Source organism: Oryctolagus cuniculus, chromosome 13, assembly GCF_051225735.1.
Source record: "Oryctolagus cuniculus isolate XC-2025 breed Fujian yellow rabbit chromosome 13, ASM5122573v1, whole genome shotgun sequence".
NCBI classification, from domain to species: domain Eukaryota; kingdom Metazoa; phylum Chordata; class Mammalia; order Lagomorpha; family Leporidae; genus Oryctolagus; species Oryctolagus cuniculus.
Window position 1 is genome coordinate 24,424,885 of NC_142879.1, and position 27,960 is coordinate 24,452,844.

The 27,960-nt window shown below is 55.4% G+C and overlaps 1 protein-coding gene across 3 annotated transcripts; it reads left to right on the top strand.

Moving 5' to 3' along the window:
- Positions 1–27,933, top strand: CAMK1G (calcium/calmodulin dependent protein kinase IG). 3 transcript variants are annotated; one of them, XM_051820531.3, is made up of 14 exons: positions 1–242; positions 7,633–7,700; positions 11,209–11,329; positions 15,192–15,320; positions 17,947–18,021; positions 19,995–20,133; positions 20,749–20,872; positions 22,168–22,243; positions 23,613–23,725; positions 24,494–24,572; positions 26,314–26,401; positions 26,578–27,002; positions 27,536–27,663; positions 27,797–27,933. In XM_051820531.3, the coding sequence occupies exons 3-13, from the start codon at positions 11,238–11,240 to the stop codon at positions 27,624–27,626; spliced, it is 1,431 nt and encodes a 476-aa protein (XP_051676491.1). In that variant the 5' UTR covers positions 1–242; positions 7,633–7,700; positions 11,209–11,237; the 3' UTR covers positions 27,627–27,663; positions 27,797–27,933. The 3 variants fall into 3 exon arrangements, with proteins under 3 accessions (XP_051676491.1, XP_002717588.3, XP_089168242.1); XM_002717542.6 differs by having other exon boundaries at positions 4–242; positions 7,633–7,695; XM_089312116.1 differs by lacking the exon at positions 1–242 and adding an exon at positions 1,117–1,198 and having other exon boundaries at positions 7,633–7,695.
- Positions 27,934–27,960: the final 27 nt, after the last annotated feature.

A 27,960-nucleotide genomic window follows, 5' to 3' on the forward strand; every position in this document is an offset into this window, starting at 1 on the left:
TGCTCTCTGGAGGGAGGGAGAGCAGAGTACAGGAGAGGAAGGAGAGATGCCAGCCCTCCTAGCTACTTTCACTCCCCTTTAAGGCTGCCTGGTTACGGTCCTGGGAAAGAAAACCCCTGCATTCCTCCCCTTTAATTGGGTTTATTGTTAAGCACTGGAGCAGCTAATCCTTACAGACCTGTAGGAGCTGGGGTGTCGGAGCCCTGAGCAGGATTCTTCGGGAGTCCCCGCGACCTCCTCCGGTAAGAGAACCCGCTTCTTTCTGGGCACTGGGGAGGGGGCTCCTTGCTGAGTGGGAGGCGCGGCACCTGGGGAGTGAATTTGGGGAGCCACTTTGGGGAGCAACTTGGGCATTGATTTCAGCCCCAGTTCCAGTGGGCTCCGACTCGCTGGTGTCAAGGGTAAGTTGCAGCAGCTTTGGAAAATACGTCTGCGTGGGGGTCTGGCTGGAGGGGTCGTTCCTGGGGAGCCCTGTGACCATCAACCCTAGGCTGGCTCCAGTGGGAACTGTTTTGCACTTGTGGGCAGGGGAAGGGGAGCAGGACACCCAAGTCCCTCCTGCAATGCCTGAGTATTCGGGACAACCCCCGGGCTCTGCGGGGTGTCAGGACCTCCAGCTCTCCGGCTCCCCTCCTTCCTGCTCAACCTTCAGCTCTTAACCTCTCTGATCCACCAGACTAGTGGGGAGATTCCCGCTCTGCCCGTCTCCTGCTGGGAGAGGCTGGAGACTCCACAGGCTAAAAGGAAGGTTTGTAAATAGCCCGAGGCTCTGCAAAGCCCTGGGAGGAGGATCTGCCTGGGGCCCTCCTGGCCGTGCTGTCCTGGATGCACAACACTGGCGGGTGCACTACTGCTGTCAGTCACAAGACTGCTCCTTCACCTTCCCCAGGGGCGCGTCTATCTCCCTCCTGCCTTCCAACTTCCCTGGTTCAGTTCGCAGGAAAAGATGCTTGCAAGGAGGTCTGGACTCACCACCACCTCCACTTCCACCCCCATCCACACCGTGGCCCCTTCTCTCCACGTAACTTTGACGCACAAACATTAACCCTGCAGCTCCCAGAGGCAGAGGCAGCTGCCAGGGCTGGCGCTGATCTGGCTGCAGTGCGTGGCTGGCCAGCCTTTTACTCCGGAGCCAGAGAAATTGATCATGAGGAAATGTCTGAGCAGGGTCAAGAGAGGCCAGCTGGTTCGGTCTTGGGTAAGGAGATCATCGCTTCCAGATGAGGGGCCAGAGACACAACCAGCTGTCTCTTCCTACTGACCCTGCTTACCCAGGGCTAAAAATGAGACCCACATCAGAAACAGGCCAGAACACAAAGTGCTTAGTAATAGCGGATACAGGGCTCACGCTCGACAGCTTCCCGTCTGCTCTTGATTAATCAACCTGGAGGACCATCCAGGCAGGTGGGCGGGGGTGCCAGACCACTGAGGCTCAGAGAGCTTGCTCAGTTGCCAAGTTGCAAAGCTGATGACTGGGGCTACCCATTTGATGGTGGTAGCATCTGAGTCCCCATCTTGTGATAAGGGGTTGAATTGGCAGGTCGCCGTGAAGTGTGTCTGTGTGTGCACGTGTGCATGCGTTAAGAGTTATCCTTTGAGAGGCGGGGGCAGAACTTTGGGGAAGAAGGCTGAGATTTGGGTGAGAAAGACTGAACAGCTGGAGCCAGGAGAGGCTGAGGTGGAGCCGGGAGTGTGTGTATGTGTGTGGCCGGGGGCACTCAGCCTTTCCCAGGTCTTCCCGAGGGGTTCGCATGACAGCAGCCTAAGGAGGAAGGTGGAGGTGAGCGGCCTCCCGGCCCCATCATTTACTATCTCTTTGAATTGGCGCGTTTGCTGAACACTTATTTCTACCCACCAGCACCTTCATTAGAAATGAGGTTACCTTGAAAGGTGGCAGTGAGGCATTGAACATGATCATGCATGCCACGTGCCTGCACGGTGCCCCTGCCAGGTGCGGAGGCCATGGCACTACTAAATACTCTGAAATTCCGGCTGGAAGTGGAAAACAGCCCCCTCTAAGAGGAGAACACCTCCCCCGCTCCCTCTGCCCACACTCACGCGCGCGCACACACACACACACTCACACACACACGCACATACACCCAGAAATAAATTGCCACACGGAGTATGTGCGAGTGTGCGCCCAGCCGCAGCCTGCCAGAGCCCGCGGAGTGAATGAGCTGCAGCATGAATGAGAGGGGGAGCGGCCGAGTCTGCAAACAGCCTGCGTGCCTGGCGCTACAACCGCAGGCGCGCCGCCATGGTCAATGGCAAGGGGCTGGGGCTGAGTGGCCGGCTGCCAGCAGGAAAGCAAGCTGGTGGGGTGGGGGCAGGGGGCTTCAGGGCTGTCAGACCCGTGTCCTCAGGGTGTCTTGACACAGCTGTCCTGGTCCTGAGCTCTGCTGTCCTTCCTCCTGCACTCCCCCAGCCCGGTCTCTGTCCGTCCTCTCCCCTTCCGGGAGCCACACGCAGTGCCTGGCTGGGGTGGGGTTCACACTAATTGGCCCACACCTGCATGCAGGAGGCACCGCTTGCTGGAGTGTTAGACTTCAAGGCAGCATTAGCCGTAAGAACTCCCTAGAAGGTACCCCCACGGAGACCGGCACGTGGTCCGCCTGTGAGGAAGCAAACGCGTCCCTCCAGGGTTGTGAGGGGTCCCTGTTTGCCTGCTTGAATCCCATATAAAAGTGTTGGCTGTATTCAGGGCCATGCCGTATGAAAAGTAATGCATGGTTCAAGACGCCGGAAGCACAGTGAGAGGAGACGCTCAGATGTGACAGGCCAGAGGGAGCCGGGGACAGCCCAGGCAGCAGCCGGTCCCCGTCTCGAATCGTTATTCGTTTCTCTTTTTCCAGCGCTTGCTCTTTAATTTACGTGCCCGTAACGCGGGCCTGCTGCTGGCACTTTAGTGATCCCATAAAAGCTCTCTTGTCCACTGGCACATTACACCTGCTGAGAAATGGAACGGGGATCATGACTCCCATTTAGCAGGTGAGAAAGCTGAGGCCCCTGTGCACAGGAGGGCCTGTAAAGAGAAGTAGCACAGCCTGCCCTCCCCAAGGACCCCCACGCGTTGATCTCTCAGCCATGCCCAGATGAATCCCTGGGCAATGTTCTTTGTCTCTATAAGCTGACAATAACCCTTAAGGAGCACGTGGACTCTGGCTGGCCACCGCAGCAGGAGTGACTTGGTTGGACTTAACTGTGGGTTTGCTTCTAGAATTAACTGGTGGCAACAATTGGGAGTCCTTTTCCTTCGATTATTTCATGAACAGGAACTGACCACAGAGCTGACCTCTGGATCCGCAGAGGCCTGGGGGAAGGAGTGGTTGGTCTTTGGGGTTTGTCTGTGGTCGGGAGTCTCCAGGGGCCTGTACAGTTCAGGGGCTGGGCTCTGGCAAGCTGACGAGCCCCTTGGGTTGCAGCCCATGAACTGCAAATGAGTTCTGACAGCAGCACAGACCCAGCCCTGAGCCCGTGGCACTGCGAGCTGGGGGCAGCACTCTGAGTGCTGGCAGAAGACTGCCAGAAATTATGTATGTTCCACCAAAAAAAATACAGACTCACAGCCTTGGGGGTGGCCTGGTTCACATTTTCCAAAGTACGCCCCGCGCAACCCCAGGCTCCTGGGCTGTTACTGTGTGATACAGGAGGAGTTTCACTATCCACTGGATTTGGGCAATGCCAGGTTGAAAGGCATTAAGCAGTTGTCTTCCACAGTGCTCAGCAGCTCTTGTAGCTAGTGTGGATCACCGGTCTCCCAGACGATGGCCAGCATGAGCAGCAAATGCACTTTCCTCACAGAGAGTCTACCGGGGCTCACTCTGGAAGCAAACTTCAGGAATCCACAGTCCGGTCCAGTCTTCTGCTTTCACTAAAGAGAGAGATGGACACTCAGAGATGTACAGCCATTTGCCCGGGGCTGCCCAGCTCCTTGGCACCAAGCCGAGATCGGAGCCAGAGCCTGGGTTCTTTTACGTCTCATTCCGGAGAATGGTGGAGAACCTAACGTGGACCAGAGTCCAGGAGATGGAACCAGGGCAAGGACATTTCTAGCCCTGGCCCTTTCGTATCACCTTTGACCCCTTTGGAACCAAGTGGTGTCTGTAGTTCCATGATTCCTGTGCCCCAGCCTGGAGGCAGACAGCACATTGTTGTTAGAGGTGATCCAACTGATGACCTTGCCCCCAAGGCTCATGGGAATGGAAAACTCTGAGAGCAGAGACTGTGAATGTCCCTGTGAGCTGCCTCCTCTAAGGTCAGTTAAAAAAAAAAAAAAAAAAAAAAAAAGCCAGGCTCTGGGGCTCTGGAAGGGCTGGGGTTTGCTCACTCTGCCCCAGAGTGATTCATGCCTCCTTGCCTGGGAGCCCAAGTGAGAGCCCCAGCAAAAGTGGGGTGACACCTGCTGTAGGCAGAGCTGAGAGCTGGCAGCTGTGGGTACTCAAGACCCTCTCCTTCCCTGTCCGCGTCTCCTCTGCTTTGCTCAGGCCCCGTGTAGGAAGAGCATGGTGTGGCATTCCTGCATTGCACAGGCATCGGAGCAGGCTGGATGGGAGGCCTCTGCATTCCGGTGCGAAGTTTCCCCAGGACTCTAGCACATCCTAGGAGGAGGGCAACGCTCTGCGGCTCTGAGCCCAGCTGCCCCATTGTGCAAGGCCCTCAGAGCAGGGTCCTAACTGCGACTCAGACAGGGAGCTTTTGGTGGGGAGGCCGTGTGGGGCAGGGGGTCAGCAGCCTGGGTCCAGGCAGAGGGTCCAGGCGGCTTGAGGTCATGAGGTGACCTGGCACCTTGGGGGCGTGTGGCGGCCGGGAGGAGGTCTCTGCAGAAGCATGTCATCTGCCCGAGAGCCCTCTCTGGAACGAGCCCTGCTCCAGGGACCAGATGGAGCCTGCAAGGAGAGCGAGCAAGGCTCTGGGGAGGGCGCTGCCTCCTGGGCTCAGAGCCCCAGCGTCTCTCACCAGCACCTCATCAACAGCCAGGCGTGCTGCTCTTGCCTCGGACCCCACTGCCAGGCCCGAGGAGTGCACTCCAGGGCGGCATCCACCCCAGCGCTGCACTGCCTGGCCTGTAGGCAGAGCCCTCCCAGGGGGACGGGAGACTGACCCCAGACTGCGATCAGGCACCAAGAGGGGCCAGGCGCCGTGCAAGGCCCAAGGGAGACAACAAGATGGACAGATCTCAGTCCTGGTGGAGCTGCTCTCCACTGACCTCCCACGGGTGCCTTCAGGTTGACATGGGAGTTACAAAAGAAAGGGCCGGCTCTCCCCCTAGGGAGTAACTTTGGGAGAACGGTGGGCTGACTCTCCTGCAAGGTTGGGCTCTTGGAGCATCCCAGAGAAGCTGTGCTGACCATGACCTGGACCCGGACCCCAACCCTGGGGCTGCATCTCCTCTCCCTGCAGTAGGGGCACGGAAACCCGGCCGGTGCCACCTGCCGCCACTGTGCCACAGGCAGGGCATCCTGGGGAGGACTCTGGGGAGGGGACCGCCCCCTTCCTGCTCCCCGGCTCAGGTCTCCTCTCTGACGAATACCTCCTCCCACCCTTCAGGATCCACCTTGAGTCCAAGCCCTGCACAAAGCCTGCCTTGGTCAAGTCTCCAGTCAGGCCCCCCTCCCTCCCTCACTGGACCTGCAGTGTGTGCCAGGCACTAGGGATTCAGAGAGGAGTAAGCCTGCTCCCTGGCCTTTAAGCAGATGTTGTTTATTTATGCACCTACATTTGGTCTTTCTAACCCAATCGTAAGCACTTCCTTTCAAGGCCAAGTTCACAGTACAGACATGTCTGTATGAATCCAGGGGATACAAATACACGCTTGTTCGGTGGAGGAGTATCACCTTGGCAACTCCAACATGGTGCATGAATAAAGTCACGGGCTCTACCAGGGGCCCTTTTGGCAGAATGTTCTCGAGGGTCTTGCGCTGTTGAGGAGTGGAGGTCCCGAGCCAGCCACGCTGCCAGCATCTGCGGTGTCCCCTGAGCTGTCCACGTGACGTCTCAGAGAAGCCTACAGCGGCTGCCCGTGGGCTCGGAACCCAGTGGGACTTGTTGCGGGAAAGGGAGAGAAAGGCAAGGCGTACACGGGAGAAGCAGATGAGCGCAATGCTGGGGCTTCGGGCTTCTCAGAATTCCTTTCCCTCCGGAAGGGAGGGCCGGGATGACAGCAGTTAAGAGCGGAGGGTGTGCGGTGGGGGCACGGTGGGGAGCCGCGGTCTTTCCAAGCCGAGGTTAGACCTGCAGCATGCACAGGGCCTGGGGGTCTGGGGGAGGTCCCCTAGCGTGGGAAGGAAGGGCTCAGGTGGGAGATTCCGGATCCGGGCCCCTGAGTTTGCCACATGGCACTGAATATGGAACTGAATTGCTAGGCTTCGGTGTATGGGAGGAGGGGTGGGCGGGAAAGATGTTTTCTTACAGCCCAGCCTGGGCTAAGAATACTATGTTTTTTAAGCTATTTAAGCGAGATGGAGAAGAAGGAACAGTGAGTACAGATCTGCTAATGAGGTGGCAGAGCCTCCTGGGGAGCAGGCGGTCATTCCCCAGGGCTCCAGGAGGGGCAGTGGTGAGCGGCCGGCCAGTCCAGCCCTGAGCCGGGGAGCCTGCTCAGCATCGGCTCCTGGCCTGCAAAAGCAGCCAGCACAGCCCTGGTGCCCCGGGCAGGGAGGAGAGGCACCAAGAGGGGCACACACAGCTGACTGTGGGTTTTGCTCCTTTGCCAGCATCCTCTGCGTCCCTGGGGACTCCCCGGCTGCGAGGGGTCCGCCCAGCCAGGAGCAGTTCTGGTGTCTTGGAGACTTAGCTCAGCGATACTCTTGAAGCCCCGACAAGAGTGATAGACTGTAGGGACAAGCTCTAAGGCAAACTTCCTCGTTTCCCTCTTGGCTGCCTGGGGGGTGGGAGTTCCTGCATCCCAGATGCCACGCGCCCTGTTAGATGGAAGCTGCTAGGTGGAATCTGCAGAATGGCAGCTGCCTACAGAGATGCCCTGATTGGAATGCCTTGTTTCAGGATGCCAGCTCCACCTGTCAGGAGGAGTCTCCCAAAAGTTTGTGGGACACGTGTATTACAGGGGGAAAAAAAAAAAAAACTATGGCTGAATGTTGACTTTCGGCAGGGGGCACCAAAAAAGTTTTCCTTTCAACTCCATTTTCAATAGAGGTTTTGAAATCTCCTGTTTCATCCTCCCAAGGTCATTGTAACCAGTCCAGGAACATTTGTTTGCACCTTGCAGTGCTTACCCTGAAAGTTAGGGACCGGCCCATCCTGCACTGCAGCCACCGTGCCAAAAGGAGCAAACCAACAAGTGAGCCTGAAGACACACACTTAGGCCACCACATGGCCCATGGGCAGGGGAAAATAAAGGAAATCTGAACATTTCTCACATGCTTTTTTTTTTTTTTTTTTTGCAACAATAAATAGGCACCACTGATTCGATAGCCAAGCTGCAGATGTACACACTGAGCTAAAATTCACAAAGAAAATGTGGCCTCTTCGGCTCCAGTACAAGTCTCCTGACCTCCCACTCTACTAGGTGGCCAAAAGGAACGTGGGGGATTTAAACTTTGAACTTGGCCACTGTGGCCTTGGGATGTCTTCCGCTTTAGAGTTTCATTCGGCTGATCCCGTCTCTTTCAGGAAAGAACAGCCTTGAGATGGCCTTTCCTCCTGCTGCTCTGTTTCAAGGTGGCATCTTGTGTGGTAAGGTACTCACTTGACCTTGGTGTGGTGTGGGAGAAAGGGCCTCAGGCTAGCAGGGAACTTGGAGCCCCCAGGTAGCAGCTGGCTGGTGACCTCAGAAGTGTGGCTGAGCTCATCTGACCCATGGGGACCAATGGCACTCTTTTGTTTAGCCTTCACCATATCATGGGGGCGGGGGGACCATGCTCAATAGTCCACTAATGGCCCTGATCCCAAGAGAAGTGCAGGTGGTAACCATCTCTTCTTCCCAACCCCAGCTGACCAGCCCTGTGGCTGTTCCAGGGCTGCAGGCAATGGTGAGCTGGCAAAGGTTTGATGACTGGTTCTGGGGTCGGGGGGATGAATTCCTAACTGTACATTTGCCATTTTCCTTGGTCGATTTTGAGTTCCCCACGTGACACCACGAAACGTGAAGTTGGAGAGAGCTGTGCAGTTGGCTGTCATGGACTGGTATAAGGGGCTGCAGCCTGCACAGGCCGTGGGGGGAACTCCTGAGGTCCCTGCCCCTCATGCAACACTGTCCCGGACTCAGCTTCTGCCCCCAGGCCTCCCCATGATTGCTCACTGCCCCGTTAGAGGCGGCTGCAGCCAGAGCTCCTGCTAGACTGGCAGCCTCCCAGTGGCAGGGTCCTGGGAAGCCCGCCATTCCTGGCACCAGTCACCCCATTCCTAGGGAGTTGTCTACTCCCAGGGGTGAAAGCAGACGTGTTCTTCTAGTGACCACACCCTCTGTGTCCCCCTCCCCTTCGCAGATCCACTCTACAGATGGCGTCCATCTTTCTACCTCGTCTTCCTCTCTGTTAGGGACCTCACTTACATCTCAGCATTCTCACTCCCAGGGTCTCCAAGTCCCATGGTTGTGCCTTCACGGCACACGTGGTTTCCTCTGGACTGCAGAACCCATTGTCTGATGTGGGTCCTCCAGACGCGGATGAGCAGGAATGAAACACACACATAAACGTCTTCAAAGCCGTCTCTGCTAGCACTGTCCACCGTGTGTGAGGCAGCGGTCCCACGGGCACTCCTTGGCTTAGCCTTCACCACGTTGTAAGAGGTTGGTCCCCATTTTACAGGTGGGGAAACGGACGAGAAAAGGAAGTACCTTGCCCAAGGCCACGTGACTAGCAATTGGAAGAGGCAGGATTTGAACCCAGGTTCACCTCCAAACCTATGCTCTTCCCCTAATAGTAAATTGTGGGGGCACGTGCTTTCTTTTGGTTCTGAGGCTACCAGAAGATCTCACGAATTCTTTGGCAGTTTTTAAAAGTGGGGGAAGAGGGGCATCGCCTAAGAGGAGCATTTTCCTACTTCACTGTCAGGTTCAAGGCGAATGGGGAGGAAGGTGTTGGCAGAAGTGGTGCTGCCGCCACTACTCCCAGCAGCCCTGCCATCCAGCTGCAGCTGTGCTAGGGGGTAGAAGGAGCAATGATCCCTCCACTCCACCTCACCACACTCCAAGCACACATTTCTCTCTCGCCTTCGCCACCTCCCCGAGGGCACCCTCCTCCCACCCCCAGATGCACCTGCCAGAAATGCAGGAGCGTCCGGATTTCTGCCCAACACACAGCACAGCAGCAGAGACCGTAGGTGACTGGACTCCCAGCTCACATCCCAGGTCCCTCATTCTCTCTGCTGCCACTGTGGGCCAAGCCACCGTCATCGTCCTCCTGGACTTCGTCCCAATTTTCCATGCAGCAGCTCTTGCATCCTGCACTCCCGTCTCGGATCAGCCGAAGGGAGCTCTTTCAAGCAGGAAAGGTGTAACTTAACTCCCCTGCTAAAGAAACCTCCCGGCCGGCGCCGTGGCTCACTAGGCTAATCCTCCGCCTTGCGGCGCCGGCACACCGGGTTCTAGTCCCGGTCGGGGCGCCGGAGTCTGTCCCGGTTGCCCCTCTTCCAGGCCAGCTCTCTGCTGTGGCCAGGGAGTGCAGTGGAGGATGGCCCAAGTGCTTGGGCCCTGCACCCCATGGGAGACCAGGAGAAGCACCTGGCTCCTGCCTTCGGATCAGCGCGGTAAGCCGGCTGCAGCGGCCATTGGAGGGTGAACGAACGGCAAAGGAAGACCTTTCTCTCTCTCTCTCACTATCCACTCTGCCTGTCCAAAAAAAAACCTCCCTGTCTTCCCGACTCACTTCAAAGAAATCCTAGTATGGATCTATTAAGCCCTGAATGGCCTGTCCCCTTCGTGCCTGTCCCCACCTACTCACCAGCCCAGGCCCTGGGGAGCCCCTCGGCCCCAGCCATGCTGTCCCCTCAGCTCATGCCTCCCTTCAGGCTTTGGGGTCTTGTGCCTTCTGCCCAGAGGCCCCTTCACATGCTCTTTGCTTGATCAGTCCCTTCACAGACTTCCAGTGTCCACTTCAACAGGCCCTTATCCGCGGAAGCCCTCCCCCCTGCCTCTACGACACCCCCAGATGTTCCCCACGCCTCGTAACCATGTAGGTGCCAATGCACTTGGTCATTGCCTGCCTCTCAGGAAGTCGGCCTTCTGGGATGTAAGCCACAGGTTCACATTTAGCACCCGACACATCATCAGAGCTAAACCAATGCAGGTCAGCTGTTGAGTGAATGAGGTAACTCCGGGACTCTGATATAAAGTTAGGACATGATTCAAATTAGATATTATTGAATAACTGTGCTCAGCGATATGGGAGTCACACGGCCAAAGCATGCTCATTTATCTGACAATCACTCATTTAACATCGACCAGGCAGGGGAGAGTAGGAGCAGCAGTGCTCGGGGGAGGTGGCAGAGTTGTGATGGTGGGAAGGAGCCAGGCTGACTCTGCAGTCCGAACACCTGGGCCATCATTTGTGTAACAGGAAATGCCATCACTCAGCTCTGATCCCTCACGGTGGACAGCCCTGTGTTAACCCATACATGTGGGGTGGGGATTTTGTCTAACAGTTAAGATGCCCACGCCCCACCGTGGAGTGCTTGGGTTTAGTTCCTAGCAATAGAGTCTCCTTCTAATGCAGACCCTGGGAGACAGCAGAGATGGCTAAAATAACTGGGTCACTGCCATCCTGTGTCCATGTGGATTGGCTTCCCAGCTCCTAGCTTTGGCCACCGCTGTTGTAGGCATTTGGGGACGGAACCAGTGGATCAGAGCGTATGCTTGCTCTCTCTCGCTCTCTCTCTCTCTCTCTCTCTCCCCCATTCTGTGTGTGTGTCTGTGTGTGTCTGCTTCCTAAACAAATATTTTTAATCAATCCATGTCCTCACCATTGCCCTTAACAAATGCATGTCCTACAACACAGAGATTCCACTACTGGACAAACTCCTTGAGCATGTAGCAAGCACGTGTTCACATAGGAGGCATTCAATAAAATCCAATGTAATTCCCAAAAGCCACTAGGAAGACTACTCTTGTTTTTGACAGCTATCCAGATTTTGCTTCTAACCCAGCCTTCTGGCCATAGCATAAAAGATGAGAATATTCTAGGTCCTCTCTCCTGTTTGCTCTCGTCTTACTCAGCTGAACAGATCTTTTCTTCTCTACCCCTCACCAAGCACCCCCTGAAGGTTCAACTCTGGAGGCCATGGGGAGAAAGGAGGAAGAGGACTGCAGTTCCTGGAAGAAACAAACCACCAACATCCGCAAAACCTTCATCTTCATGGAAGTGCTGGGGTCGTAAGTCCCGGGGCGGGAGACTGTGGGGAGGGGGCGGGGTTGCTCTGGGCTCCCCCTGATGCATGAACTGCTGTAGGATGCTGGGTAAGGGACCTGGGAGAATTGTATGGCCTGTGGGGTGGAGTGTGAAGTTGGGGGTACACTGGGGGTAATACTGGGGTGACATGACGCTCTGGAACCCTAGGGGAATCCCAGCTGTTTCCCATGGCTCCCCCTCCATCTGCCCGCTCCCCAGTGAGCCGTACCTTCCTTCCAGATGGGTGACAACTTGGAGAATCTTGCCCTAGTCATGAAAAGAGGAATTGGGGGACACTGCTGGGCACCCAGTGACCCTGCAACACCCCTGGGCCTCCTCACCTGGCTTCCGCATTTCCGCCTGGCAGTGGACAGGCGGAGCCCGCTGTCCGCCTAGGCCGCACACACCTGAGATGGCTCCCGTCCCCATCCTCTGACCCTCCTTCCTCTCTTCTCCACTCAGCTGTGCTGAAAGCCAAACCCCTCCTAGCCTGTGGGGTGTCTACACCACCCCTTCACAATGATCGCACAGCCGGTAGGCCAGAGACAGCGTGTCCAGAGCTGACTCTCCACTTAGCCCTGCCTCTCCCCCCAGGAGGGCACAGCCTCTGACGCAGGCTGGCAGCAGCCTCCAAACCGTAGCTGGACGGCTAATTAGTCTGAGCTAATTGGACCTGGACGGTGAGGAGCAGCTAGCGGCCTGCGCATTCGGGCAAGCTTTCCCTGTGGCCAGTTCTGGCTGAGTGGAGCTCCACCCTCCACCCTCGGTCCTCCACCCTCGGTCCTCCACCCTCCACCCTTGGGCCGGGAGACTGTGACTGCAAGCCATGATGGCTGCACACACTCTCACCGTGGACACAGAGGAGCCAGGCATGGCGGGGAGCAGAGCTCTGGGCCCTCTGGCCCAGGCAGGTGGAGGCTCTGTGTGGTGGTGCCAGTCGTCAGAACATCGATCTTCCATTAGGGCCTCTGCCAAAACAGAGGTGGCTGGAGAGGGTGATCTGGCAGGGGAGAGAGCCAGACTCAGGAGTGAATCAGAAATGGTTTGCTAAGCAGCCCAGAGACCAAGAGCAGAGCGGGAGGAGGAAGCCCAGGTCAGGAGCTTATTTCCAGTCTGCCAGACTCGAGCCGCAGGACTGTCAAGAGAGACGCAGGGCTCTGAGCTCAGTGGCCTCTGGACCTGAGGCGTCTGACAGCGTATCCCTCCCGTGTTTAACTGTGCATGTGCTGAAATGTAAGAAAACAGTGCGATGAGCCCCGTATCCCACCACCCCAACTCCCTGACTGTCAACATTTCACTGCACAGCTGGCCTGCCACATCCCCGGGATCCACATCTTGTGGATTCAACCAACTATGACTGACGTATTTTTAAAAACGTACCTCTGCACTGAACATGTACAGAATTTTATTTCTCATCATTTTTCCCTAAACAATTCAGGACAACAGTTATTTATGTAACGTCATGGTATTGGATATTTTTTTTTGACAGGCAGAGTGGACAGTGAGAGAGAGAGAGAGAGACAGAAAGGTCTTCCTTGCCGTTGGTTCACCCTCCAATGGCTGCCGCGGCTGGCACGCTGTGGCCGGCGCACCGCGCTGATCCGAAGCCAGGAGCCAGGTACTTATCCTGGTCTCCCATGGGGTGCAGGGCCCAAGCACTTGGGCCATCCTCCACTGCACTCCCTGGCCACAGCAGAGAGCTGGCCTGGAAGAGGGGCAACCGGGACTAGAACCTGGTGTGCCAGCGCCGCAAGGTGGAGGATTAGCCTAGTGAGCCGCAGCGCCGGCCATGGTATTGGATATTGTAAGTACTCTAAAGATGACTTAAAGTACAGCAGAGGATGGACACATGCTATATGCAAATATGCTGTTTTTAAAAAATATGATTTATTTGAGAGAGAGAGAGAGTACTCCCTTCTGCTGGTTCAGTCCCCAAGTATCCACAACGGGCAGGGCTAGGCCAGGTCCAAGGCAGAAGCCAAGAACACAATGCAGGTCTCCCTGTGTGTGTCAGGAACCCAGCATCCCCTGTGCATTAACGGGAAGCAGAGCTAGGACTTGACAGATAGTGCTGGCTCATCCCACCGGCTGCCCTGCGCCTACCTGCTCTCTGCAGTCCCATGCTTTTTCTCATGCTTCCTTCTTACTCCTGTAGGAAACATTTCCAATTCTTTTTTTCCCTCACTGGGATAACTCATTCATCTCTTAAAACTGAGCTCAGCATACTCTTAGAAGCAGAGGGCCATGAACTTAACGCTCTTCTGCTCTCCCAAGGAGTCATTTGGCACCCATTCTGGAAAAGGTGTCCTTCCCTCTGGCCTCTGCCCGCTGTAGTAATTATGATATGTACATGTGGCTCCCACAGGAGTGGCACCTGCTGGAGTTGTGCAGTGCACATCATGCCCAACCATCAGAGAGCCCCTGTCTTAAGTATCCCTTTGTCTGTGGTCTCGTAATAGTCATTCTTATTATTTGTGTGTGTCTTGTCTCAGATTCTAAGCCAGCCAATGCTACCCAGTGCCTGCCCCACAGAGCTTCCGTGAGTTCCACAGGCATTCACAGAACACCTCAGAGCAGTTTTCAAATCAAACGCTGATTGCTTACTTCTCCCTGTTCCGCCCTCGTTGGTAGCCTCCTTGAGCATGGAGACACTAACTCTTTTCTCTCCCGGGTCTACGACTCAGTAGGTGCTGGGTGAACCTTGGCTGAGGGCTGAGGGTGCGAATGGATGAATAGAGCCGTCTCTGGAGGCTCTGATGAAGTCAGTTGCAAGTGCAGCTGGGGGAAACAGGAAGTGCCAAGTATTTTCTAATGCAGATGTGTAATGTGCTTACTAAAGCTTCGCTGCTTTGGGGCCTTCGTTGTAGGACTCCCAGCTGGCAGGGGAGAGGTGGCTCAGCTGTCTGCTCACTTAGACTCTATGTTCCCTGTACCACCAGGTATTGTCCCCCAGGATAATCCAATCATAGCCATAACAATGAGAACGGTACCAAACACATATGGTTTTCATAGGTGCAAGAACACGTCTAAGCACTTCACATACGTGAGATCATTTAATCTGAACAATCCTATGAATGAATCAGATGCTGCCAGTCTTCCCACTTTAGCAGGAGGCAGCTGGAGACAACTTGTCACCCCCAAAAGCTTGGTTTCTAACATGAGAAACCAAGGCTCCAGCACCTACCCCTAGCTTGACTGCTGTCCTGATGGCCTCTTCTCCAGAGGAGCCCCTTCAAATCAAGACGCCTGTGACTTGGAATCTGACCCTGTATTCCCACTGGGGTCCATTGCCTCTGTCTTCAGAAAGCCTGCGTCAGAAGCTCCTGGACTCTGTCCATGGTCCTTGCAGATGCTACTGAATGAATGAGCGTTTGCTCCGCCCTCTTATCCTCTGATCATTGGTTCAGTGTGACTATCACTAGCTAAAATCGATACAGGAGTCTTTTCTCTCTGAACCTGGGCCAGGTAGAGTTGCTCTAACTGCCATGCCAGTGTGTCATGCTGTACTGTGTTGGAAGTGAAGCGAACTAGCTGCAGTGGTCTCTCGTCAATGGGTTTTGCAATGGTGAAACCTTGCCACAGCCAAAGTAGAGTGCTCCCAAATCGTAGCACCAGGCATTAGCACCTGCCTTGTGCCTGAGTCTGTGGGGGGCTCTTTTCCTCCCAGTACGATCTCCTAGGGAAAGAAAATATGGATATGCAGATAGGCCCTGCCCCCGGTACGGTTCACGGTGCCCACCCTGACCATGGGAACGCGTTATCCACTTCCTGCACCTCCCCATCTGTTTTGCCTCTCCATGTTCTCCAGCCAGCAGTAAGTTTTATCTCCGCATGTCTCGTCCCCAGGGGAGCTTTTTCTGAAGTTTTCCTGGTGAAGCAAAGGGTGACCGGGAAGCTCTTCGCCCTAAAGTGCATCAAGAAGTCCCCCGCCTTCCGGGACAGCAGCCTGGAGAATGAAATCGCCGTGTTGAAAAAGTGAGTGGGTCGTGGGTGGGCTGGGTACAGGGCTGGGAGGGCAACAGCGCCTTTCAGGTTTTCTACACCAGAGTCACAGTTAGCTCAGGTCAATGAGCTCAGGGTGATCACACCACTGTCCTGCCTCCCTCTTTTTTCTGGCTGCAGTGTTCCTGCACCCACTGGCCACAGAGCTGGTTGGTGCACATAGGCCAAAGAGTAACTAGCTCAAAGGAACTAAAATCAATTGAGGCCCAGTGGCAGCCGAAATCAATGATTAAGGAGGCAACAGAAGATTTGGGAGTTAGCCTCAGTTTGGTCCAAAGCAATTGCAGGTTTAACAGCCCAACCACCATGAGGATGAAGACTTCGCTAACAAACCATCACAGGTTCCGAGTGGGACACTTACAGGAAGGCCCTGTGGAACCGCCATGGTGAGGCCACGTGTGCCAGGTGCACCCAGCCAGGTCTGGGACCACAGGACAAGGCACACATGGTTCCCTGCTCTCAGGAGCTCACGCTTTCCAGGCAGACACAGAGCAGCCCATTGCAAACTCCAATCCCACGGATGCGAGTCCCACCCAAAGGAGGGAGAGTTCAGAGGAAACGGATTCATTTGCTCATGTGTGTGTTCATGAATAGGGGAACATTTTCAAAGCAGGACATTGAGGGAGGAGCAGAATGTTGTAAGAGCAAGAAGGGCAGTGCAGAAAGGAAATTCAGCCTGAGAGTCGGTCTGGGGTCGAGAGACATTAGGGCTGAGAAACACTATAAACTCACTGAGATCAGGGACTATGGCTGTCTTTCTTATTGCATTGTATCAGCAGCAAAGACACTCAACAGATACTTGTTCAGTGAGTGGATAACCAAAAAATTAATGTTAGAATTATCAGCTTATGTGGCTGGCGCCACAGCTCAATAGGCTAATCCTCTGCCTGTGGCGCCAGTACTCCGGGTTCTAGTCCCGATTGGGGCGCCGGATTCTGTCCCGGTTGCACCTCTTCCAGGCCAGCTCTCTGCCGTGGCCTGGGAAGGCAGTGGAGGGTGGCCCAAGTCCTTGGGCCCTGCACCCGCATGGGAGACCAGGAGGAAGCACCTGGCTCCTGGCTTCGGATCGGTGCAGCGCACCGGCCGTAGTGGCCATCTGGGGGGTGAACCAATGGAAAGAAAACCTTTCTCTCTCTCTCTCTCACTGTCTAACTCTGTCTGTCAAAAAAAAAAAAAAAAAGAATTATCAGCTTATGAGTGACTCCATAAAACAGCCACTACAGCAAATCTTTTAAAAAATTATCTGGATATTTCCATAAAATAGTTACCAGTGACGATGTTTTTTCCATTCCCAGGGGTCTGTGCTAAGCATTTTTCATGCATTATCTCTTTTAATCCTGATATAATGCTAGGAGAAAGATGTACTTTTCATTCAAGGAAAATTATCCTTGGAAGATTTACATAAGCCAGCTAAAATTACCCAATTAGTACATGTCTCAGCCAAATCTGAACCCAGGCCGAGCTGACTCAGAGTCTAAGTTCTTAGCCCCTGTGCCGCATAACCATGAGTAAAACTTCCTAGAGAATTTCCTGTTTATGGCATGGGCACAGCTGCTGCCTGGAAAGCCAAGCCCGTCAGCTAATATGATTATTCTGCTTGCCATGGTCTCTGAATAATGCCAGACAAGGATGGCTGGGAGCAGGGTTTCCCGACCACCACACTATTGATACCCTAGCTGTCCTGGGGGCTACCTGTGCAGTGCTGCATGATGGGCAGCACTTCTGCCTCTACCCACTAGATGCCAGTAGCGCCTCCCTCCACTCCAATAATGTCTCAAGATATTGCAAAGTGTCCCGGAAGAGACAGACTAGCCCCTGGTTGGGAGCCACCCATCTAAGGCATCCCCCAGAACCCACTCCAAAACTAAGCATCCTGGGATGGCATTTTTTTTTCAACACTTCCTCCCTGGCTACCCAACAGGAGAACCCCTGTATTGAAATACACTCCCTTACGTGATGAAGATCCAGGTCCCTCTTGTTGGATAACCTGGTGTGGGGCACTCCCTTAGCCTTCCTGGGGTCTTTTCCCTTTCTGTCTTACTAACGTTAGAGATTCCTGGAGTAACAGTGAAACATTTGTTCCTTGAAGGCAGGCTGATCAATTATTCACTCAACAGATACGGATTAAGAGCACCTTAGGCCGGTGCTGCGGCTCACTAGGCTAATCCTCTGCCTGTGGCGCCAGTACTCCGGGTTCTAGTCCTGGTTGGGGCACCGGATTCTGTCCTGGTTGCCCCTCTTCCGGGCCAGCTCTCTGCTGTGGCCAGGGAGTGCAGTGGAGGATGGCCCAAGTGCTTGGGCCCTGCAGTGCGCCGGCCGCGGCGGCCATTGGAGGGTGAACCAACGGCAAAAGGAAGACCTTTCTCTCTCTGTCTCTCTCTCACTGTCCACTCTGCCTGTCAAAAAAAAAAAAAAAGCACCTTAGAGTCTTTTCTGGGGGATGGCTTTGTGACCCCCTGCTTGTTGTGAAGGCCTCCCAAGGACTCTGTCCTCATGAACATTGCCACACTCGTGGACAGAAACTTGTGGGTTGGGTCTGTGTTCCTTATCTGAGAACCTGAGCCACACGCCTTTCACCACAGTGCTTTCTTTTCCCCAGAATCAAGCATGAGAACATCGTGACCCTGGAGGACATCTATGAGAGCACCACTCACTACTACCTGGTCATGCAGCTGTAAGTGGGAGGCCACCTGCTTTCCCCAGAGAGCTCTGCTGGGCCCCGGGAGGCTGAGACGATGCTACTTGGTGGTGAGGGGATGATGATTAAAAGGCAAAATCAAGAATTAGTCCAAGAGGCTCTGAAGCTCTGAGACTCCTTTCAGGCTCACTATGCCTCTGATCATGGCCGTGTCCCGTATAGGTAACACTGGGGCTGGTATTGATGCGGTGTGCCCCCACACAGCCTTGCCAGGTAGCATAGCTCCAGCCAGTCAGCAAATAGCTGCAACCTCAACCTGCCCATGCTCCTCTGCTGCCGCACCCCTCCCCTGGGGCTTCTTGGAGCTCCCCGCAACCCAGCAATTGAGGGGGTTATGCCAGGCGAGGGAGGAAACCACCAGAAATTCTCTCTAGCATCATAGATTGAATCCATTTGAACCATTCCTTGTCCATCAGACTTGATGTTAGATGTTTTAGCATCACTCCAGAGTAAAGTTCCTATAAGAAGCCACCAGTACACAGGTTTCAATTCAACAGAAAGACATTTTTTCAAAAGCGAGCCACCTGAATTCTAAACAGGCTGTGATTGTGTGTGTCCGTTTGGAGGATGGAAATGGCACTCTGTGAGAAAGTTCTCCGTGCCATTGTCATATTCAAACACGCTTCTTGCTTGTAGAGGCTGGCTGGCTCCCCTATGAGCTCAGCTTGGGGTTCAGGGACAATTCCATCTATAAGGCACACACGTGCACACACATGGGCACACACACCACTCTGGGATCTCCGCGTGGCTCAAGGCAACATGGTTTTTGACTGACAGGCTGATTCCTCAGAAACTAAGGAACAAACTGAGGCCGTGGCAACTGACCAAGACCTGAGCTCACCTAAGGACCCAGAGAAGAAAGGTAGCTGGCAGCCAAAGTGGGAGGGCCCAGAGTGACACTGAGCAGTGAGCAGGGACCACGTGGCACCTTGAGGCCAATTCAGCAGGAGTAGCACGTGATGGAGGAGCTGCTAGACCCCTGGGGCACCAGTTCCTGGACCCAGGCTGCCAGGGTCAGGGAGTCGCAGCTGTGTGCACACAGCATTTTCCTTGTGGGCTTTTCTCTCCAGAAACACAAGGAGCAGGATGGTGGGTGTGCATTTTGATTGGAGAAATTCCATTTCCTGGTCCTATGTGGTGTGCAGTTGGGTTTGCATTACCACATCTCCCATCGTGGAACGATGATGGGGCAAGGCTGGCCAGGAGAGCAGAAACCCTGACTCGCAGGTGGAATCACCTGGAAGTGTTTGCCCCTGAGAAGGCAAGGCCTTGCGAGGGCATTTCTCTGTCTTCATGTACTTGGAAAGATCTGCCAGAAAGGATATTACTCTTGTTTCGTGTGGTCTCAGACGATGAAATGGGTATCATCCGGTAGGTACAACAGGAGTCAGATTTCTTCATGATATAAGGAGATATTAAAAAGATGCCAAAAAATAAAAGTCTCTTCGGAGGTAGAGAGTCCTCTGATGCTTGAGTGTTCTAATACCGACTAGAAAACTTCCCAGAAAAGACAGTGCGAGAGAATCCAAGAAATGGGAGATTGGACTTGATCATTAAGCTCTTCTGAGTCTGAGATAACCACGTAATCTGAGTCCCAAAACACCCCTACATCCTAAGGCAATTTCAGCCTTAGGTACTCCCTGTGTCCTAGGCCAGGAAGGAAGGCAGATAACTGTGGCCACGCTAAGGGATAATTGTCTTCTTGTGCAACCCCAGCCAAGGGCATGTGCCGTGAAAGGAAGTTTCCAGAGAGAGGCCAATGACTCCTTAGGGGAGGCATTCCAGGCACCCAGAAGAGGCATGCTGAGACTGGAACCATACAAAACACAGTTCACGGTGCCTGCCTGTCCCAGCACAGCTGCGTCCCCAGTACCTACAGAGCAACCTCATTCTCATTCCTTTAGCCTGAAATAAGAGCTGGATTCCCGCCCTTGCCCCTCTGTCTGCAGAGTTTCCGGTGGGGAGCTCTTTGACCGGATCCTGGAGCGGGGCGTCTACACAGAGAAGGATGCCAGCCTGGTGATCCAGCAGGTGCTGTCCGCTGTGAAATACCTCCACGAGAATGGCATCGTCCACAGAGACTTAAAGGTGGCAAGGCGGGAGCCCCCGATGGGAAGGAAGCTGCATGCATGGTGGGACGGCTAAGCTCTGCAGAGTGAGAGGACTGGACTGAGTGACTCCCAAGTCCCTTCTGCCCTCAGATTACCCAGCAGTCATTGTTCCTGTGCACCTTCACCTTTCCCCAAATCTCGCACTCTATCAGAGTATCAAAATAAGCCACGAATTTCTTGACTCCACCCATAATCAAAATCAAGTGCAACAAACACCTTATTGAGAGTCTACATGGCACATAGGTATTGCACTAGCCTTTGACAAGATCAGAGACAGTTCACTTGGGTGGAGTCCCTAATGAAACCAACAGGTCTGGAGTACCTGGGGGTGAGGCGGGCTGACTTGGGGTCTTCCTGGGGTAATTGGGGGGAGGAGTTAATATATTGATGCTATAAGATAGAGTGACATCAGGGCTACAGGCAAGACACAGAGCATGAGGTACAGGGTGAAGGGGCAGGCAGGAGGGAGCAGAGAAGAATGGGGGAAGAAGAGCTTGGCCCAGGGCTCAGCTTTCTAAAAAACTGTATCAAGTGGAAAGTGATGTGTCTTAGGTGATTGTATGCAACATTGCATAATTCTGTTCCCTTGTAGCCAGAAAACTTGCTGTACCTCACCCCAGAAGAGAACTCTAAGATAATGATCACGGATTTCGGTCTGTCCAAGATGGAACAGAACGGTGTCATGTCCACTGCCTGTGGGACCCCAGGCTATGTGGGTGAGTCTGCGAACAGGAGGGAGGTTGACCAGTTGGCTGCATTCAACCACATGTGTGTTAGTCAGAGATGTGATTGTGAGGTTATAGGATTCAACTTCAGGGGAGCCCCTAGGTTCACTTATGAGGTTTCAGGCTAGTTAATCCATCTGTCTCTACCACTTTCCCTACTGATCCCAAATCTTACGTCTTTAGAGACACCTCACTCCTGAGCCCTCCCTACAGCTCTGTCTATATGAAGGGGCTCCAACAAATTCATGGAATAAGGAGATAACACAGATTTCCCATGAAATTTTGAAGCCACCTCATGGTTGTACTATCACTCTTGCAGACAGACTTCCTGGCTTTGTCTTTCCAGCTAGACCGAGGGCCTAGACAAGATCTCGAACCCAGAGAGCAGGAGAGACCTCAGGGATTGAGTGCTCACCCGCTCTGCTTTCTCCCACTTTGGAGCTCAGCCCCACCCTTCACTGCTCAGTGCCTGGAACCACAGGATATGGAGTTTGTGCCTGAGGAACCCAGATGTGGGCTCCCAAATATGCACTGGACGAGGGACCCTGGGAAACTGGCAATGGTGTGGGGGGGGTGTCTCAGGCCTGAGCAGCCCTGTCGGCTCCCAAGGCTTCCCAGAAGAAGAGGGCAGGCAGGACACAGTGGCAGCATCCCTGGGAACTGTGGTGGAGAAAGCAGAGACCCACGGCGTCCACTCCTGCCCCTTTCCTCCTGGCTAGGCATCACCTATAGGAGTTGGGGAGTGGGAAGCCGGGCCCTGACTCAGGAGAGGAATCTGGGAGAGCAGTCACGAGCAGCAGGTGCGGAGCCTCAGTGGGCACCAGGCCCTCGAGTCTGAGATGCATGCAGAAGGCAGCTCTGCTGCCCAGAGCTCCAAGCAGCACAAGGCAAGCCCTCAGCCCTCCTCGCGGAGCTCGCAGTCCAAGCAGCAAAGCCCTTCCCACAGAACGCACCCAGTCTGAGGGGGCCCCCAGTCTAGTAGGGGAGATAGCACCTACCCCAAAGATCTCCCAGTCTGAGCGGGAAAACACAGGCCGTGCCTTCCGGGAGCGCTCAGGCTGCTGGGGGCGACATGCACACTGGAGTGGGGAATGTCCAGGCTGAGGGAGAAGTCCGGGTTTCTCTTTGCAGAAAGAAGCAGTCTTTCCTGGGGAGACCCAGCCCCTGCTCTCTGGGAGGTGGCTGCCCTAGCCCTCTCCTGCAAGCGTCTTCCTGAACTCCAGTCCCCACCCCCACAGCCCTGTTCCCTTGCACCCCACCCTGACTCAGCCATTGCTTTGCCACAGCCCCCGAAGTGCTGGCCCAGAAGCCCTACAGCAAGGCCGTGGATTGCTGGTCCATTGGCGTCATCACCTACATCCTGTGAGTAGAAGCTCCACTGTCTCAGGGCCCTGAGCAATCTGGGAGCCTGCTCACCCACTTCCCTCCCCTCCCCTGTCTCTGCTCCTCCTCCAAAGCCTGTACATGTGCAGGTGCAGGTGCGTGCACACACACACACACACACCCCTACTCTCGCATACAGCTCCAAAGGTTCTTCTGTCCCCCAGTCGCCATCAAGCTACAAAACCAGCTCAGCAGGAACCCAGCTCAGCCCCCAGGCACTCCCTCCTTCTGCTCCCCACCCCCACTTCCTGTGGGTAAATGTGAGTCCCACTCTGGAACCAGCAGTGAAAGAGTGGGATGAGCCAGGCCTGGAAGCCAGGTGGGCCCAGTGTTCCTGCCTCTCTCCTGGTGACGTCAGCCTAAGGCAAAACCATGGCCAGGACGGAGCTGCTCGGGGCCTCTGCCTCTTGCTCCCCTCCGTGCATTTTCCGGCTCTCCCCTTCCCAACCTGCTCATGACCCTTGCCCTGCCATGCCTCCTCACCTGTAGTGCACTTGACCCAGAGAAAAGTAACCTGCTTCTCCTGTCTACCCCAAGTGAGGATTCAGGTCTCTGTTTCCTCCGCTTCTATGGACTAATGTCACTCACTCATTCATTTTCTCAATAAGTGTTCACTGACAGCCTGCTCTGCATCGCTGCCGGGCTAGGGGCTAGGGGCAGTCAATGAAGCAAACTAAATAAATCCCTCTTGGGCGGTGCCATGGCTCACTTGGCTAATCCTCCACCTGCGGCGCTGGCACCCCAGGTTCTAGTCCCAGTTGGGGCGCCAGATTCTGTACCAGTTGCCCCTCTTCCAGGCCAGCTCTCTGCTGTGGCCCGGGAAGGCAGTGGAGGATGGCCCAAGTGTTTGGGCCCCGCACCCGCATGGGAGACCAGTAGGAAGTACCTGGCTCCTGGCTTCGGATCGGCACAGCGCGCCAGCCGTAGTGCCATTTGCAGGGTGAACCAATGGAAGGAAGACCTTTCTCTCTGTCTCTCTCTCTCACTAACTCTGCCTGTCCAAAAAAAAAAAAAAAAAAATCCCTCCTGAAACTTACACTCAAGTGGACTCTCTACAACCCTGCTGACAGGTCCTTCTCCACACCCAAGAGTCAGGGGCAGTACGGGCCTGGGGGGTGGAGGACAGAGGGACCCTCTGGGGATGCCTGTTTCAAGCCTGGCTCCTGCCCAAACCTCCAGGGCCTAAGTCATACCCGAACCAGAGGCAGACCCATGTCCTTGGTCACACGGCTGGCCCGGGAGCCTCGTTGCCCTCTTGTGTGTGTGCAGTGGGAGGCTGGGGGAGGAGAGGGAGGCAGGCTTGGGGAGGAAGGGGATGCAGCACCACCTCCCTCCTGTCTCACTGCAGGCTGTGCGGGTACCCCCCGTTCTACGAAGAAACCGAGTCGAAGCTGTTTGAGAAGATCAAGGAGGGCTCCTATGAGTTCGAGTCGCCGTTCTGGGATGACATTTCTGAGTCAGGTAGGCGCGGTGGGTGTGAAGGACGAGACAACAGGCTCGGTGGAGAAAAGAGCTTAACAAAAGATGGCAGTCCTGGCTCTGCCAAGTCCCTGGGGATTGGACAGGACAAGCTGCCAAGGAAAGTGGAGAGATCTGCATCTGGTTCAAAGGCCAGATACACTGTTTGCATTTGAGGCTCATGCATTTGTTTTCCTGGAGACAGAACCTCGGTGGGTCTGGAGCAGGTGGCAGGGGTTGGGCGGGGGGGAGAGGATTGGGAGGGTGCGGTGTAGAGGGGAGGCCAGCAGGGCAGGGTCAGGTAGGGGCGAGTGTCCCAGACAGGCAAGACCAAGGGGCTAGAGACCGGAGCAGAGTGTGCAGTGTCTGTGTGTGCAAGCAGCAAATGCTCCAGGCTTGCTGGGCCTGCTCGGTGTAGACCAGAGCTGGAGTAGGCCGGCACTCACATGTGTGCCCATGTGCGGGTGTTGGCCCATGGATGGTGCAAACGCATGCAAAGGTGGCGAGCAGGAATCCCTGCCGCGTGACAGCGACGTTTCTGCAGAGCTGAGTGGGTGAGGCTGCGTGCAGCATCTCGGTGGTGGCTTCTGGTGGGTTGCTGCTAGGTGGCTTGGCTTTTTTTTTTTCCCTCTCTCTTTTAAGACTCTTAAAATTGCCTCTTTGGGAGATTAACTAAGCATGCATTCACTGCCACCCACCAGCCCGGAAGTGATTTTCCATCAGTCATGAAATCTGGTCCTCAGTTGTCGTGTCTTTGATTCCACCCCTTAGCCAAGGATTTTATTTGCCACCTGCTAGAGAAGGACCCGAATGAGCGGTACACCTGTGAGAAGGCCTTGAGGCACCCCTGGTGAGTGAGAAATGGGGTGCACTCAGGACCCCGGCCTCTGCTTCCCCCAACCTTGCCGCCTTGTGCACGTTGCTGTCCCCAGACCCTGCTTGCCCTGAGCCACTGACTGTTGCGACGTGTCAGGAGCACACACTGTTCCTTGGCCACACAGACAGCATTGAGAGGGGACAGGGCGGCAGCTGAGTCACAGTCAGGGCAGGAGGCAGAGGCAGCCAGACACTGTCATGCAGCCGTGAGTGTGGGCTCCTATAGGGCACAACACTCAGCACTAGTTCCCCAGGAGGCACTCAGTAACAGAAACTCCGTCTTGTCCTCTGTGAGCAAAACCTGTTCCATGTGATTCCAGATCAAGCACAAAATGGCCAACTGGTAAAGAAGTAAAGCCTTGAAGCATCTTTTTTGTTTGTTTTAGATTTATTTACTCTGAAAGTTAGAGTCACAGAGAGAGAGATGGAGAGACAGAGAGAGAGAGAGATGTTCCATCCGCTGGTTCACTCCTTAGATGGCCGCGATGGCCAGTGCTCGTTTGGGCCAAAGCCAGGAGCCAGGAGCTTCTTTCGGGTTTCCCACACAGGTGCAGGGGCCCAAGCACTTGGGCCATCTTCTACTGCTTTCCCAGGCCATTAGCAAGGAACTAGATCAGAAATGGAGCAGCTGGGACATGAACTGGTGCCCAAATGGGATGCCAGTGTCGCAGGTGGTGGCTTTACCCACTACACCACAATGCCAGCCCCAACCCTGCTCAAGATTTTACAAAAGCTCCCCACCTCCTACCACTGCAAGCCCAGATTCCTTTGTCCTTGCCCTGACCCTTTATATCCGGCTTCATTTCCCAGGATCCCTAGCACAGCTTCTGTGTTGCACATGGGTCTAAGAGCTACATACACCTTTCTGCCCTCCTCCACCCCTCCACCAAGCTTTGTTCTAACCACAGCTTGAGTCACCATTTTCACCACCTGCCTCTTGCCCTCTGTCTAGCATCCTCCAGCATCCACATCAGCCTCGGCCCTTCCCTGAGTCCTGCAGGCCACGTGCGCCTCCGCCTCCCCAGTCCTCCTTGTACGACAATAGACGATACCTCGGCATGGACAACACCCCACACTTAGACTGTGGGCTGCTAGGGATCAGGGCTCAAATCTCTTGCTTCCCTGGGTCTCTTAGTAGTTGGCGCAGTACTGTGCACACAGCAGGTGTGTGAGGAACACTCAGAGGTGGAGAATGAGGGGATGGGGGAAGGGCAGTCTTTGGCAGAAGGCTTCATGGAGGCAGGCTTCCAGGAGGAGGAGGGTCGGGAGTGAGACTCTGAGCTCAAGGGTGGTGAGGACGCAAGCATCCTGTGATGCAGGGGTCAATAAGCTCTTTCTGTGGAGGGCCAGACAGCAAGTATTCCAGGCTTTGCTGGCCATACCGTCTCTATGGCAACAACACAGCTCTGCTGGCCAACCACACGTGCAACCACAGACTGCCTACGTGAAGGGGGGTGACTCTCTGCAGATGAAAACTTTGTAACAGAAACAGTCAACTGGTAGATTTGGCTCACCGGCTGTAGTTTGCCAACCCTGCTCTCAAGCTCCTGTTTGGTTTTGCCAAAAGGCAGCCTGGTTCTAGCCCTTCCTCCTGTGGGCTGTCCTCTCCGGGACACTCCTCTCAACTTGGTTCCCGGCCTGCATGCACTGCCCCCTGCCCAGCCCTGAGGGTCCGCACTCACCCGGTAGCCAGATGTCCTCTCCTGTGCCCGCAGGATTGACGGGAACACGGCCCTCCACCGAGACATCTACCCATCCGTCAGCCTCCAGATCCAAAAGAATTTTGCCAAGAGCAAGTGGAGGGTGAGTCGTTCTCTCCAGGGGGTGGGCAGGCTGTGCTGGGCCCCCAGACTCTGGGCTAGGGTAGGGGCTGTGCAAGGGCTCTCCTTGGGGTGTCCCAGCTGGCACTGGAGCCCTCGAAGTGGGCAGCGGGCGAGCGCGAGGATGCAGAAGGCCAGAGGCTGCCTGTGTCTCCTTAGCAAGCTTTCAACGCAGCCGCCGTGGTGCACCACATGAGGAAGCTACACATGAACATGCACAGCCCAGGCGGCCGCCCGGAGGTGGAGGACCGGCCGCCCCTCCCTCAACCCTCAGAAGCCTCCAGACCCAGCTCCCCTGAGATCACCATCACCGAGGCGCCTGCCCTGGACCAGAGCGCGCCCCTGCCCACGCTGCCCCGGCTGCCCTGCCAGCACAGCCCCCGGCCCGCCCCGCCTGGCGCCAGGTCCCTCAACTGCCTGGTCAATGGCTCCCTCCATATCAGCAGCAGCCTGGTGCCCATGCACCAGGGACCCCTGGCCGCCGGGCCCTGCGGCTGCTGCTCCAGCTGCCTGAGCATTGGAAGCAAAGGGAAGTCCTCCTACTGCTCCGAGCCCACGCTCCTCAAAAAGGCCAACAAAAAACAGTACGTATTTCAGCCAAAGACGGAGCCTGAGCCCTGTGAGAACCCAGGCAACAGGCCGGGAAGTGACAGGAAGGCGTCTCCCACTCACGGGTGACTCTGCAGGGTGGGAAGAGCTCTGGGTCGGGATCAGGAGAACGCTCCCCGCCCTGTCCCCGCCACCCAGTAGCTGCAAGACTATTGGCAGATGAGTCAGTGGTTGGCTGTTTTTAGTTTGCTCATCTATACAATGGGTTGATTGAGGCATGTCAGCCTGCGCAGCCTTCCCCTCTGTAAAAGGTTAGTGAAGCAACAGGGATGGTAAGAGCTTGCAGAAAGCGTGTGTACGGTGAGCGCTGGATTCCGCGAGGTTCTGGGGCCCCCGTGTTTGGGGTTGGCACAAGGCTTGGTTGCCATCTGTGCCCTTTCTTCAGTGGCTTGCACCTTCTGATCCTCATGAGGAGAGAGCCGCGTGGGGGCTACGGGCACAGAAAAGGGCCCCCAGCTCCGATTCCTTCCTCCAAGGCCTCAGAGCCTGCTGTTTGTCTCCTTTCCAGGAACTGCAAGTCAGAGGCCATGGTGCCAGTGAAAGCCGGCGGCAGCTCTCACTGCCGGGCAGGGCAGACTGGGGTCTGTCTCATTATGTGATCCCTGGAGCCGGGGCCCATGACACTGTAGTTTTCAGGTGAGGACTTGAGGCCACAGGGCCAGGGCACAGCTTCTGTCCCAGGGAGCAAACCCCACCCCAGGGTCTAAATGATAGGGCCCAGGGGAGCAGAGGGGCAGCCCCCCAGCCTGACCCCCGCTCTGCTTCACAGGAGAGACGTTCAACTCTTCTCTGCCCTTCCAAACCCGGCGTCCACGCGGCAGAGGGAAGGAGGCGAGCAAGCGGAACAGGTCCTGGCAGGAGCGGTTTTTGGTCAGAAGCTACCTGCCGGCTGCCGCCCAGGGACAGATCTCACAGGGGGCCGGGAGGGAGCCC

Bases quoted from the DNA above. Each gene is read 5' to 3' on its own strand.
- CAMK1G (XM_089312116.1), top strand. From the start codon at position 1,156: ATGTCTGAGCAGGGTCAAGAGAGGCCAGCTGGTTCGGTCTTGG. The intron at 1,199-7,632 runs GTAAGGAGATCA...CGTCTCTTTCAG, and splicing joins GCCAGCTGGTTCGGTCTTGG to GAAAGAACAGCCTTGAGATG. The intron at 22,244-23,612 runs GTGAGTAGAAGC...GTCTCACTGCAG, and splicing joins GGCGTCATCACCTACATCCT to GCTGTGCGGGTACCCCCCGT.